The sequence below is a fragment of the Podarcis pityusensis genome, assembly GCF_964106645.2.
Source record: "Podarcis pityusensis genome assembly, chromosome: 10".
NCBI lineage: Eukaryota > Metazoa > Chordata > Lepidosauria > Squamata > Lacertidae > Podarcis > Podarcis pityusensis.
In genome coordinates, this window is record NC_138035.1 from 50,355,646 (window position 1) to 50,371,554 (window position 15,909).

The 15,909-nt window shown below is 42.9% G+C and overlaps 1 protein-coding gene across 1 annotated transcript in view; it reads right to left on the reverse strand.

Moving 5' to 3' along the window:
* Window positions 1-13,022, reverse strand: part of ANO6 (anoctamin 6) — a 66,871-nt gene extending 53,849 nt beyond the window's left edge. Inside the window, exon 1 of the mRNA XM_081022325.1 lies at window positions 12,771-13,022. Within this exon, the coding sequence (XP_080878451.1) occupies window positions 12,771-12,903 (133 nt within the window). The 5' untranslated portion in view covers window positions 12,904-13,022. The remainder of the gene's footprint in view (window positions 1-12,770) is intronic.
* Window positions 13,023-15,909: the final 2,887 nt, after the last annotated feature.

Genomic DNA, 15,909 nt, shown 5'->3' on the forward strand with positions numbered 1-15,909 from the left:
TAGCACCCTTAAGTACTCCTTACTGTGGATGTTGGACCCCACAAATCCTAAAGCCAGCACTGCATGAAGATGCCCTTCTGTGGGAGTGCTGTGGAATGACATCCAGATGGTCCCTTCAAAATTATAACCTGAAGGTGGCGATTTTAGCCACACTGGAAATAAGGATTACTGTGTTACTGCAACATCTGAAATGGGATTCAGGTGGCTTTAAAGGGATTAAGACAAATTCATGGATGACTAGGTAAAGGACCCCTGGAAGGTTAAGTCCAGTCAAAAGTGACTATGGGGTTGCGGTGCTCATCTCGCTTTCAGGCTGGGGGAGCTGGCGTTTGTCCACTAAACCACTTTTGGCACAATGGAACACTATGACGGAAACCAGAGCACACGGAAATGCCGTTTACTTTCCCGCCACAGCGGTACCTATTTATCTACTTGCACGGACGTGCTTTCAAACTGCTAGGTTGGCAGGAGCTGGGACAGAGCAATGGGAGCTCACTCCATCACGAGGGTTCAAATCGCTGACCTTCTGATTGGCAAGCCCAAGAGGCTCAGTGGTTTAGACCACAGTGCCACCCACGTCCCTTATGGAGGAATAGGTGTCAATTACAATAATTGAAGTAGCATAAGATGCTAAGAACAAACAACAAATGAAGGCTACCACTATTATGGCATGGAGGCTCTTGCTATGGGCATCTCATACTACAGGAGACTGAATGAATGGACCTTTAGTCTGACCATGCAAGGCAATTGTTACACTCTCAAAAGCTGAATTATAAATGCTGGGTATTAAGAGCTAGATCACAAGGAGCAGTGCATAGCTATTTTTATGACCTAAACCAGACAGAAATGGTGCCGCCAGAAGTTATTCTGTGCTCTTGCTGATCCTCACAAGCACTCCTTCCTATGGTCTTTCATATCACATGCAGAATATTAGCGGCATTTGCGGGTGTGAAATGGCCCAGATAATGTTCAATATAAATCAGAGCTGCACTGAATAATAAAAAAGGAACAAGTGTAGTACAGAAGGATTTCCTTTTGTTTGCCTTTTTGGCTCTTGCCTTTGCTTTTTGTGCCAGCAAGTCACTTCAATTAGTATTCTAGCATGAGCCCGGTACTTTAATAGTGTGGCAGAGGAAGTTGCATATTAACCCTTCTCCTGTGCATATGCTGTAGCTTAATATGTTTTGCTTGAACTGCAATTGAATCGCCCTCTTGCCCATCTGCAATTACTCTTCAACAGACATTCATTTTGCGTTCGCTGCTGAAGACAAGGATTGACTGAAACGTTCCTTAATTAATACGTAGCAGGTTACTAAACATACACACAGAAATGAAGAAAAACAGTGACATTACTGAGATAAAACTGGCAGTTTCGGGGAACTTGAGTCCTGCACGTGTCCATAAAACACAGATGGAAAATATCTCAGCATGGAAATAAAACAGAAAAAGATGCCAACATACTTTAAAGGCCAGATGCAGTATTAACTCATCATGTCCAAGAACTAAACTTAGCACAGATAAGACTATGTCTCCTCAGGTATGTCTTTGGGAGGGGGGCAATATATTTCCTAAAGGCAAGAAACTGCATTTAAGATATCTTTCTTGAGCTGCATATAGCTTACTTTTCTATTAACCCTTTCTGATAGAAGTACAGCATAATAGAAGTTCTGATATGATAAGGTGAATGCCATGCTTCCAATTTGTTGCTGCTTTTTTAAGGGTTACTTATATATGCTGTAATAAAGCTGCTAAAAACTGACTGGGTTACAGATGTTTCCATGAACCTGGCTGATACACTTTAGTTCCTAACACTTTTTAACATAATAGTCATTACCCTTAGCCCCTATTCCCCAGTCAGTCTTGCCACTAGCTACTGTGGGCCACCTTTGAGACAGGCAGTTCTGGTCAGCTCCTTGCTGAATTCTTCTTACTGTCTTCACTGCCCATCTTCAGCTTAAGGTTAATGATTTTGCTCTTTTAAGGCAGACTATTATTTTCAGCTTCCTCCAGCCTGGATAGTCTCTTTCCCATCTGCTTCTGCTTCACCTTTAGCCTCCAGCTTCTTCTTCTCAGCCAGTCTCACCCTTTGTCTTCTCCATATCTGGTAAGCAGTCTCTCTCAGTATGAGTAGATTAGGCCTATTTATGTCCCAGCCTGTCTGTCCACCAACCAATCAGATTTGAGAGGCATAAAGTCCTCCCCGCCAATCAGGTCACTTTTCCTGTCCAATGCATAATTAATAATTTCTGCCCAATAAGCCAATCAGAAGTGTAATTTACAATACAGTGGTACCTCAAGTTACAAATGCCTCAAGTTACAAATGCTTCAGGTTACAAACTCTGCTAACCTGGAAGAGTTACCTCGAGTTGAGAACTTTGCCCCAGGATGAGAACAGAAATTGTGCGCTGGTGGTGCAGCGGTGGCAAGAGGCCCCATTAGTGAAAGCACGCCTCTAGATAAGAACAGTTTCAGGTTAAGAACAGACCTCCGTTAAGAATTAACAAATTAAGTTCGTAACTAGAGGTACCACTGTACTCTCAATATTGCACAACCAAGCAGCCCTCCTCCTCCTCCTTCTATCACTCGTAGCCAAGTAAGATGGGTTTCCATGAACATGGTCTTAAGAATTCTGCATCCATACGTCCTTCCACAGTGGGGACATAGGTTTCCGAGTGTGAGTTAATCATGGTGATGGTTTGCCAAATGTGCCTTCCTCTTAGCACGTTTTTCCTTTTTGTCCTGAGTTTGAGCATCTTCAAAGCCCATGACACCTTTGGTAAAGGCTGTTCTCCAATTGGAGCACTTACAGGCCAGTGTTTCCCAATTGTTGGTGTTTATACTACACAAGAAGAAGGGGACGACAGAGGACGAGATGGTTGGATGGTGTTCTCAAAGCTACCAGCATGAGTTTGACCACACTGCGGGAGGCAGTGGAGGACAGAAGTGCCTGGCGTGCTCTGGTCCATGGGGTCATGAAGAGTCGGACACGACTAAACAACAACAACATACTACATTTTTAAAGATTTGCCTTGAGAGAGTCTTTGAACCTCTTTTGTTGACCACCGGCATTATGCTTTCCATTTTAAAGTTCTGAATACAGTAGTTGCTTTGGAATACGATAATCAGGCATCCGAGCAACATAACCAGTCCAACAAAGTTGATGTTGAAGAATCGTTGCTTTGACATTAGTTCACCTGTCTTCCCAAGTGAAGTGTAATTTTTTTTGGAGACACCACTGATGGAATCTTTCAAGGAGTTGGAGATGCGTTTATAAGTGGTTTATGTTACACAAACATACAGTAAGTTTGGTAGTACAATAGCTTTGTAAACAAGCATTTTGGTTTCCCTGCAAATGTCTCAGTCCTCAAACACTCTGCACTTCAATCAGGAGAAAGCTGCACTTGCAGAGCTCAGGCAATGCTTGATTTTGGTATCAATGTCAGCTTTTGTGGAAAGATAACAACCCAGGTAGGAGAAGTGAGTGACACTTTCCAACATTACACCATTGAATTGGATTTATGGCACTACAGAGGGGTTGTTTTGTCCTTGCTGGTGCAGCACTTTGGTTTTTTGGATGTTGAGCAATAGGCCAATCTTTTCATAAGCTTCTGCAAAGATATTTAGGATGACTTGGAAGTCATCCTCTGAGTGTGCACACACTACATTGTCATCAGCATACTGAAGCTCTGTGATGGAAGTTATGGTAACCTTACTCTTTGCTTTCAGGCCAGTCTCAGGTACTTACATAACAGCCAATGACCAGCCATTAACAGGTACTTAGTATTTTCAAAATCAACCATTGCATTATTATTTTTAGTATTATTTATTGAATTTGTATAATGCCCTTCATCCACAGATCTCAGGATGGTTCACAAAATAAAATCGTAATATAAAACCACAAAAGACATAGTAAAAACAAACAACAAACCAACAATTCCCGCCTCCCACAACACTTTTAACAGGACATCAGATGACCCTACATTAAATGACCCTAAATACACATACATTTTAACTAAATCAAATCCTGCTTGGGTAAGTATATTTTTTTACAAAATGACTTCTCCAAACACCCTTTGGAAACTAGTGCATAATGTAGCAGGACTGCTGTTAACCAGTGCTGGCCCCTTAGAACACATTACACCAGTGCTGAAGGAGTTCCACTGATTAACAGTGAGTTTAGATACAATCTTCAAAGTGCTGCCATACACCTTCCCACCCAGCCTGGCTAGGATATACCAGAGGCTGCTTTTCCCATGATTGTTTCCCCCTGAACGTTAAGTTATTTGGTTAGCGCCTACTCCCAATGCCATCTTTATCAGAAATTAGTTTGTCAGCAATTAGGTGTGAAATATTTTTTCTGGCGGCACTTTCACTTCAGAGTTTCTTTTATCAAAAAGGCCACAGGACTCTTTATCTGTCTTTGGAAAACAAATTAAAACTTTCCTGTTCTACTATGACTTGAGAGAGAACAGGAAGTTTAATATTAGTTATGGTTCTGTTTTTCTTTCCCATTTTGCTTTCTCTATACTGCTTCCCTATTTTATTGTGACACTAATATTTTATTTTATTGTATTATTAATTACTTTATTAGTATTTAGCATTACTGTAACACGGGCCTATGTGCAGGATATAAATATATTATCATAAAACTATAGGCTAGAGGAAAAAGATGAATCTTCTATTCAGAATCTTAATTAGTATGAGATAAGTTGCTTGAGAACTAAAGCAGACAAGGCTGCTTGCCAAAATACATATTAGATTTTGCCAGTGGGGCATATAAGGAAGGTCTGGTCTTATGGAGGGAGATGGGTAATAAAGACAATTTGGATCATTAGTACAATTTGTTTCTTCTTGCCCCCCACAATTGCTATAGTAACCAGAGCCTTTAATGTATTTATCTTCAAAATATCCCTGTGCTGCTTCTGGAGAAAAGTTGGATTTGATTAAACAAAAGAATTAAGGTAGAGAGCAAATGCAGATGAAGAATGGAGAATTGGCCACAGAAGCTGACTAGCCCTAGCTAACTTTTCTCTTGATTTAGATTACATCAACTCAAATATAGCCTGGACCTCAATTATCTGAACACTAGTAAGAATAGGGAGTTTAGGTGTAGACCAGAAAAGGCTAACCTGTGGCCTTCCAGGTGTTGTTGGAGTACAGCCCAATAGTAGTGTGCCAAATATTTCCTCCAATATTTTTTGTGACTATTCTCCATCAATTACTGAGAAAAGAAATTACATTTGAAAATTATCAAAGGGGAGGGAAAACTTGGTGGATTTGTCATCCACATTTACTTTACTTTCGACACAGATTCACAGGTTGTGAGTATCCTCTCTCTCATTCTATAAATCATCTCTTTGATGGTCTTCAATCTGCAGCCTTCCCAAATCCTTGGCTTCCTGTCTGGAATATACCCTGACAGCCTACTAAGTTTCCTGCACTTTAGTTAAAGCCCATCACTAGATAAAGACTACCATGAGGCTTTTTTTAATACCAGGGAGTTTGGAGAGGCAGGGAAGTTGTGGAGTGCTGGAGAAATATTTAATGGGATGGTGGGAGACACACGCAACACCCTTGGCCACCTTGCAATGATATAGTAAGCTCGATTTTGCACTCACCTATATACTAAAGCAATTCTAAAGCATGCTGGGGATGGCATAGGTTTTGGCACAGCACTACTTCTTGGATTCAAGTATTAGAATGGACCAAACCATGTAGAAAAACAGTTCCAGACATGAATTGGTCCTGAGACTGCTGCTTGCTGGGAGAACTTGGGCCAGTCACTATGTCTCAGTCCAAAGGTAGCTAGTATTGTTCCTCCAGATGTTATCAAGCTCCAGCCAGGATAACCAACGGTTGGGGTTGATGGGAGTTTAATCTGGCAATATCTGGAGGGCATATGTTGGCTATTTCTGTCTCGTCCTAACTTGCCTCACAGGGTTGGAAAGGATAAGAACCATGTACGTTACCCTGAACTCCTTGGAAGAAAGGTGGGAAGTGCAATCCGATAGGATAACATGTCCAGTTCTTCAAAATGTGGCACTTTTTGCCTTTTTGTGTGTGGAAAGTTTGATGTCCCACTTTCTGCTTGTAAGGAAGGCAACAATTCTAGAAATATCTTATCTTTACTCTCTAGCTGACTAGTTGCGTATCCACCTCCTTGACAGTTAGATAGTAGAAGAAATAACTTTCTTTAGTATGAACATGAAGAAAACAAATAACTGGAAGGGAATACAGTTTGGACTGGTTTAGTTTTAGCATGTAAAACAACATACGGAGTAGTTTCAGAAAAGTCACGGAGAAAGGAATTCTAAATGGGTGTTTTCTTGAAGAAGGCCATGTACATAAAAATATCCAAGAGATAGAGCAAAACCAGGAAAACAACATGACTTAAACTATCCTAGGTAACTGAAGAAGATGCTCTGCTGCATCCTAATGTTATGGGTGTCATATTTCACACACAAAAACTCCTAGGAGTGTACTAAAGAAGTTAGCAATTGCTTGTAAAATAAATTTATGTTACGGATAATGGATCATTTTTTTATTGCACCTGTACAGTCACTGAATAAATAATTTAGGAGGGTGGCAAATTATTAGATTTCTATCCCAGAGAAGCTAGAATGCATTTTGCCAAGTAACCCAGAATTCTGGGGCCTAGAAGCTTGGGAAATTAAAATAAGTGTTCAGACATAAATCTTTTCCCACTTGTTAAAAATGTGGCATTCCTCATTCAACCAGAACCTCAACTCAGGTCAACCAGTGAAGATTTTTATTTCACTGGAACGATCTAGGAACTATCTATTTCACTGGAACTATGAAAAAAATACTGTACAACCAGGTACTTGTTAAATTATAGTAAGAATTTTAAAAATATGATCAGCAAGATAAATTTTGAGCCTTGGGGCAGGAAGAGAGAAAGCCACTCGCTTTAGTCCTGCTCAAAGGCTCATAACATTCACTATTAGAGGTATCTCTATCTCCCACTCCTGCCCTGCAGAACTAACAGCAACTTCAATTAACTAGCACCACAGGCCTGATTCAATCGTATCCCCAACCAATGGCTGCTTTGAAGCTTTGAAGAAAGCATCAAGACCACTGATCTCCATCAGCTCATCTGGTTGGGCCCTAAGATGGTAAGGGGTAAGTCTTATATACATTTTTACACAAATTTCAGAACGATAGACATCACAACAGAATTCATTATTGATTTTTTGCTGCTGTTCCATAACTTTTCCATTTTCCTTTCCACTTGAGCCACAATTATTTGGCATTCTTCCTTGGGAATAAAGGAATAAGTCTACCGTTCCACTCATTTCAGCAGTCCCTGTGCCTTTGCCAAGCAGGAGTACTGATCAGCATTGCACAATAGCATCATAGAGACACGGCTCAATGGCTATATTAGGGAATAGGAGGCGTGGAGAATGGGGCAAGGTTCCATCTAATGAAGTACCTGTCATGCAGTTTTGTGGCTCTGAGTTTTTAATGCCAGGCAGCCTTGTGCCAAGAGCAGTAGTGAGGGGGTTCTCCTTACAGTAAACCACATGAAAGCTAGTAAAAGGTAAAGGGACCCCTGACCATTAGGTTCAGGCGCAGATGACTCTGGGGTTGCGGCGCTCATCTCGCTTTATTGGCCAAGGGAGCCGGCGTACACACACACACACACACACACACACACGGAGCCAGAAGTTTTCTGTTGCCGTTCTTTTTGGAGGGAGACAAAACTTGCCTAGTTTTTCTTCTTTCTGGTATGTGCGCTAAGCCTTCCATGACAAGGCACAAAACTTTTCTTGAGCAACAACAGCTACAGTTATGTCACAGGGTGTGGTGGTCAGTAATCACACCGTCCAAAGTTGGAGTTAACACTTGATGAGCAAAAACACAATCTCCACAGACTTTTCTGAGTGTCAGGCCTAATGAGCAGCAACTTATTCCGGGTGGGTCTTCTTCCAGGAAATCAGTTGCCAAGACTAAAGGTCCCCACCTTCCCACAGCTGTCTATGTCTCCTTCTCTCCAGGGCTTTCCCCAAGCAATTGGAGACTGTGTGTCTGTGTACAGCCAAACTCTCCTTGACCTTTTCATGCCTCTCCTGGTTCTGGGAGGGAGCCTGTCACAGCGGCAGGAGGAAACAACCATGACTTTTCACCAGCCTGACTTATCTCTGCCTCTAATTTCAATTTGACCTCACTAAGTTCAGCTTCCATGGACTGCAAGAAGATCAAACCTATCCATTCTGAAGGAAATCAGCCCTGAGTGCTCACTGGAAGGACAGATCATGAAGCTGAGACTCCAATACTTTGGCCACCTCGTGAGAAGAGAAGACTCCCTGGAAAAGACCCTGATGTTGGGAAAGATGGAGGGCACAAGGAGAAGGGGACGATAGAGGACGAGATGGTTGGATAGTGTTCTTGAAGCTACCAGCATGAGTTTGACCAAACTGCAGGAGGCAGTGGAAGACAGGAGTGTCTGGCGTGCTCTGGTCCATGGGGTCACGAAGAGTCGGACACGACTAAACAACAACAACAACAACAACAACTTCAGCTTCCAATTCTTGACCTCTCTGCCACAGACTCTCCCTGTTCACTAAGCCCTGCTTCTGCTTCTGCTTCTGACACATCCTCTTTCCAGTCTTCTCCCTCTGACCTCTCATCACTGTCTCACCATCACTCCCTGGGCTCTGAGCTTTCTTGCCTTGGTGGTTCCACAGCTGGTTCCTCCCACCATTCCTTTGTGTCCAACCAGCCCATGACAAGTTGAGGGTAAGAAAGTATCAGTTTGCCTGGTTGCAAACATGCATTCAAAGACACTGATTTTAATGGGACACTTTCTTTCTGGATTACATCCTGGAGTACAACCTCCAGTGTAGGTTGATGTTATAGATTCAACAACAACAGCAGTTGAGAAAGCAATGTAGCAATGCAGAAGGGTAGCATAGACATTTTAGAAATAAACAAGTAACAAAATGTCCATGAGTTCACTTTCTCTCTATAGACAGTTTTTAAGAAGACAGCTTGATTCGATTATAAAACCAGAAGACTGACTCAACCCACAAAGAAGGAAGTGATGCCATGCCAACTTAGTTCCTGAAACATACTGTAGCTCTGTTTCATTTTTACATTTCCCTGATCTCTCTATAGCAGGGGTCAGCAAACTTTTTCAGCAGAGGGCAGGTCCACTGTCCCTCAGACCTTGTGGGGGGCCAGACTATTTTTTTTTTTTTAAGTGAACAAATTCCTACGCCCCACAAATAACCCAGAGATGCATTTTAAATAAAAGCACACATTCTACTCATGTAAAAACACCAGGCAGGCCCCACAAATAACCCAGAGGTGCATTTTAAATAAAAGGACGCATTCTACTCATGTAAAAACATGCTAATTCCCGAACCGTCCGCGGGCCGGATTTAGAAGGTGATTGGGCCGGATTCGGCCCCCGGGCCTTAGTTTGCCTACCCATGCTGTATAGAGCCTGAACTGAACACACACTAAAACCTAACTCTCACCCTATTAATCAGCTTCAGTTTGATTAGGGTCAATGATCAGAATGAGCAGAAATGTAATGAACATACAAAGGCAATAAATTTATTTCAGAGGCTATGGAAAATGAACTTGCTCATGTGAACTTCCAAGTACCTGAAGTCTTTTAAAAACCAGGTTGATTGCTTACACATTCAATCTCACTTAAAAAAAAATTGTGTTGACATTTACCAAGACTTACGTTTGACACAGATAAACTACAAGACTTCCTGAACACCAATGATAGTTGCTTATATAATTTTGCTACATTTCAACAAATAACGGTACTTGACCTAAGCATAATACAAATGGCAATAGATACAATCACATGTCTATTGACTTTTGCCTTGTTAGAATTTGAAACAAAGATGATAAATAATTCACACACTGTCCCTTTGATAAATCTGAACAGCTCCTAATACCCAGTCTCTTCTGATTCCATGCATCACCGGCAAATATCACACACATCAGTTGTTTGTTGTCTTTGCTTCGTTTTATTTCCGTTGACAACTTAGGCAGAAGTAAACGGTTTCATGATTGCAAGGAAGACTCGTGTCAATTACGTAGACAGACCTGCACTATAATTTAGAAGAGTTAAATGCCAGGTTCGTTTTACAAAGTAGAAGGAGAAGATTGGAGTAACATTTTTTTGTGTACTAAATTACAAAAAGCAATTTTTGTGACAATTTTATGGGAAAGAAACATTTGTAACTAAGGCTGGAAAGTTATAAACCACAGTTAAGGGAAAGCAAAAGCTTCCAAATTCCTCTTCTTAGGCATGTGGGAAGCCACAAGGAGGAGAAGGAATAGCTTACAAGCACAGGAAGAGGCTAGGCTCATTTATGTACAGTAATGTTAAACAAGGATTTAGCCGTACATCTGAATGCGGCCTCTGCCTATTTATGAGGGTATGGTGAATGTGCCTCAGAGGTTGTTTCGGAGTGGTACTCTGCTAGTTTCTCTTTTGTGGCACCTGGATGAGTCCCTCTTTGTATCACCTTTGATGGCAGCAAATGGAATTTTAACATGGAGTATAATTGGTTATGGTTGATCAATGCAACCTTCAATTGGTACTGTTTTGTCTCTTTGGTGAGTCATAGACTTTACGCAGCTTTAATAGACTGTTTTGTCATTGTTCTGTTCATTTGCTCTTCATTAATCATATGTCACCTGCAGCAGCAAGGGTTGAATCCACACAGGCAGAGCAATCCTAGCTCCAGCAGTCTTGCCTCTCATGGTTGACAGCAAAGGAAAGTGGGAAGGGAATGCAGGTTGTGGGGAGGGTAGGCAGTGCCAGGCTGGCACAGTGACCAGGCCCAGATCAGACCCAGTGCCAAATGGCATTAGCTTGGCATATAAGGGTTTGGACTGCAGCCTAAGTCGTGCTTAGAACAAGCCCATTGAAATGGACTTCACACTTGGTAATCCTTAAACCAGACCCTTTGAAATCAGTGGAGCCTAAATTAGTCGCTTTGGTTTCAATGGGTTCACTCTTAAGCATGACTTAGGCTGCAATCCAACTCCCAGGTTGTTTGAAAAGACAGTTGATTAAAAAAATCAAGCAAACAGCCCTCTTATGTTTTATCTGTGAGAGACAGTTAACTACTTTCCCCCTTACAGACAGAGAATACATTTTTTTCTTACTCATCATGCCTCTTCTCTCATGCTTTGGCAGTCAAATTAAGGCATGGCAAAACTGGGAAAGCAGAACCGCTACTTCTTGATGCTGATGCCAGCAGTGAGGTCCAAGTGAGACACAGGGGGTGGCTTTTAATGCAGCAACCCAAGAGATTGTGTTCCCCACTGGACCTACAGTGGAATGCTGGCTCCAGCACTACAGCAAACTGCATCTTTCTCCTACTGTCAGTTCCTGTATGTTACTTCTTTGCTAAACTTACTTCCATGTCCTTTCCCAGAACAAGACAGCTTAGATTTAATAAAGTACATATTTTATAGTTTTATTTGCTGATATAGTTATTTAAAACAGCAGCAGAGGGTTTGTGACTAACCTAAATCTTTTTTATTTCAATGGGACTTGCAGCCTGTATGTACACCATACATTTAGAGTACGTTTTCCTCCAAAAATCCTGGAAATTGTAGCTAAGGGTGCTGGGAATTATAGCTCCGTGAGGGGTAAACTACAGTTTCCTTGATTCTAGGGGGTGGGAGATGTGCTTTAAATGGAGCCATAGTCAGGTCTGCAGCCCATCTACTCAGAAGTAAGTCCCGTTGGATTCAGTAGGGCTTACTCCCAGGGAGGTGGGGTTAGGAGAACTACAGCCTTGGTCGAGACTTTTGCTGGATTGTTACCCTCAACTTATATATCCTAGCAGTATTTTAAAGAATTGCCTTTCGCACGGGGAGAAAGGTGGCGCTATTGAGTATTTCCAGATCATCTGTTGCAAAAAACAAACACACACAACCATGCCTTTAGGTCTCATTTATCCTCCCAGCTTATTCTTGCGTCTTTTCTGACTCACATTTATCTGGAAAAGTGACAAATGATCACTGAACTTTCAACTCCCAGACAAAAATAAAAAAGCAACAACCAAAGATTCCGGAACAACACTGCATTCTTTCCCAAGCCCATCAAAACGCCCATCGCCGTCAGTTTTCTTTGCGGATGTTCCGTTCAAATCTCAGATCAGCATTTTGGAAGCAGGGAGGGGAGCGAGACTAGCATTGGGGAGAGAATAACGGCGAGGTCTTTCAATTCAGTATTAGAAAGAAGACTTCCCCCCCCAGGCACAGGACACTATCAGACCCAGCTGACTGGTGCAAGCCAAATAACTCCGCGGAACGGCCTGCAAAGGAGCTGGAAAGAATAGCGAAGCCAAACTTTCCGCGTTAACTTTGTGATGCCTGCGCCACTGTCCAAGCTGTTGACACGCCGCTTTAAAAACAAAAAAGGGTGAATCAAAGGGCAGCCAATGAAACGGGAACCCACCCTTTCCTCTCTCTCACTTTGGGGAGAGATTTTAAAGACGTGATTCAGCTCTCCCTGTTGCAAAGCAAGCTCGGTCGCCTTAGCTCGAAAGTGCTGTAACTGCGACGCGCTTCCTCCACCGTCTCATTTCAAGCATATTTCAAGCACGCCTCTCCCCTGGGATCTGTAGCTTGCTGGGAATTGCAGCTCGGCGTGGGGTAAAACTACAGTTCCCAACATTCTTTTTCCTGGAGGGGGCGCTTTAAATGCACGGAATGTACACGTGTCGACACACACACACACACACACACACACACTCCTCCTTACTCACCTATCTCCCCATCTTCTTCTTCCTCCCCCTCTTCTTCCTCGTCATCTTCCTCCAGCTCCAGCAACACACCCTCCTTCTCCGCATTCATCTCCCCAGAAGTCCGTCGCTGCTGCTGCTGCTGCTGCTGCTGCATTCCTCCTTTCCTGCAGATAATATGGAATAATCTCCAGGAGGAGGAGGAAAGCAGCCCCGGGGCTCCCGCGAACAGAGAGCCCGCCTTCCCCTCTCCGAGAGCCGCGGGGAAAGGAGAAAGGCGGGGCGGCCTGAGCAAGAGCAGCGGGCTGGGCTGAAGGCGCCGCCCTCTTGGCAGCCCGCCCGGACTGAGCGAAAGAGGCGGGAAAGCGAGCGGGGAGTTTCCTCCGGTTGCCATAGAGACGGGGCTGGGGGGACGGGGCTTCCCCCCACGTCCCGCTTTTTCCTTCAGGGGCGCGTGGTTCCCCTCAAGTTACCTCAGCCAGGGGGCTCGTCGAGCGCGAAGCAGCAGCCAGCAACCCGCTCGAAAGGGGTGGCTCTCCCTCTCTTCCCAATAGGACCTTTAAAAAAATAAAAATAAAAATAAAATAAAATATAACTTTATTGAATAATACAATCAAATTTCCAGACATATCTGCAAAAACGCAGTTGTTTACATATTTGCCACACATAAACTGTGAAAGAAGCTAAAGAGTAAGAAGAAACGAAAAAAGAAAAAAAACAAAGGAAAAGAAAAAAAGGAAAGAAAATGCTGTTTTCCATAAACAGTAATTCCAAAATTACACATTATAAAATACAAATCTTAATTAAAATATCTTAAAAAACTTCCACCGCCTAAACCACACTTCTTTTGTTGTTTAATTCTCCTTTACCTCTGTTCTTCACTTCCATCCCTTTAGATCCCTTAGGATCTTCCATAATCCATTAAATTCTCTATACAGTGGTACCTCGGGTTACATACGCTTCAGGTTACATACGCTTCAGGTTACACACTGTGCTAACCTAGAAATTGTGCTTCAGGTTAAGAACTTTGCTTCAGCATGAGAACAGAAATCGTGCTCCAGCAGCGCAGTGGCAGCAGGAAGCCCCATTAGCTAAAGTGGTGCTTCAGGTTAAGAACAGTTTCAGGTTAAGTACGGACCTCCGGAACGAATTAAGTACTTAACCTGAGGTACCACTGTAGTCCAATAGGACCTTTCACAGAACTGTCGACTTGGAAGGGACCCTGAGGATCAGAGTCAGGGTTTCCCAACCTTGGGTCGCCAGTTGTTGCTTTTTGGACTACAATTCCCATCACCCCTGACCGCGGGTCCCCACTAGCTAGGGATGATGGGAGTTGTAGTCCAACAGCAACTGGAGACCCAAGGTCAGGGAACCCCTGGATTCTCATCCAACTCCCTGCAATGCAGGAATAGGCAACTGTCCCCCCAAAATATAAAGATATCTCAGGATCACTATTTGAACTTCCGCCCCACTATTACACAAAATGTGCTGTTCTGCTTTGCTCCCAACCGGCTGCTTTCTAAAGAAGAGCCATTTCTGAAGAAACGCTTTGTGAGGAGGAAACCAGAAGTGCACAGAGTTGTCTACAAAAAAAAACAGGCACATGATAGCTGCACACATGCCTTTAATGCACGTTATTATTTCCCCAAGAATCCTGGTAACTGAGGTTTGCCCCTCACAGAGCTACAGTTCCCAGCACCCTTCACAAACTACAGTTCCCAAGGGTCATCTAGTCCAACCCCCTGCAATGTTTTAAAATGTATGGTACGTACACAGAAGTTGATGCTGACTCTGGAGCGGTTGGTGCTGATTCTTTACCGCTGCTGATTTTTGCAGCTTTGGGTGTGAGGTTGCTTTTACTGTCCCTCTGTGTATGTGTCTTATTTCTATTACATATTTGATATTGCGATCTGTCCTGGAGGGTATAAAAACTACGTATCTAATAAACATATGAATACCATCCTGTGTCTTACACGGTGCCTGCTTTGGCAGGGGGTAGACATTGCGGGAGGCAAAATGTGTCCCCTCTCCACCCTGAAAATGTAACATTAGATTCTAGAGAGTCTGTAGAGCAGAACAGCTGAACCCTGGGGAATGGTGACTTCAGCAAGTCATGGTAGCAAAAATTAAGCAAAAAAGGGACATAAGGACTGATTGTGAATTCTGCTGAGTTCATGGAAAATCAAAAGAGCACTTTTGTTAATCGTTTTCCAGTGGATAAAGCATGATTTCCAAGAGACTGATGAAAAAAACATTCCTGTGACATTTCCCAGTGTCAGAAACTGATTCCCAGTATTTTCATTGGCACTGCAGCGACGTATTAGAGGAAATTAAAATGACTGTGTATAGAAAAACGGTGTGAAGCAGCCATAACCCAATTTAGCATTGTTTCCAGTTGTGTATAAGCCTCCAAGGACTTGTTAATTTTCATGCCTCTGTGCAAGTTCCAGTATGAAATGACAACAGTCTCTTTTGCCCTCTACTGAACTGAACTGGTAATAACAACTGGCGATAAAATTTGCTGCTGATCATATAGGGAGAATGCTGAACCAACATGTCCTCTAAAGGTGCATTGCAGGATTCATGCTTTCATCATGGGTGTGTGTACATCCTATACTTCCAGTTGTATGCTAACACAGCCACAGGGCCAACCCAATGTATTTTGTTGCCTGAGGTGAAGGACAAGACCACACCCTGCAACCCCATTAACAGAAACAGACTAAACTGGCAGCTGAATCTTAGTTCAGCACTGGTGGCGGGACAGCAACCTTACTGCACCTAAAGTTAGCAAGGGGTTGCAAGGCACACACAGCTCTGTCCTCTACTACCTTCCTGCCTCTGCCTGCCTCCCAGAATCTTTAGTCTGAAGCAGCTGTCTCACCATGCCTAGCAGCAGAGCCGGCCCTGTGCAGCCAACTAAGAACCTTTTCTGACACTGCACGGGAGCAATGTCCTCAAACCCAACAAGCACCCGACATCCACTTAAAACACTGACCTTCTAAATAAATGCAATCATTTTTATAGATAATAGGCCTTGCAGAGTCACACCCATCTAACCCAGGGAGCACCTAACCCAGATCCGGCCCTGAAATAAATTAGGGGCAGAAATAATGTTTATTTAGGGGTTGGTTGTTGTTTTTTTTAACTAATTAAACATATAGTC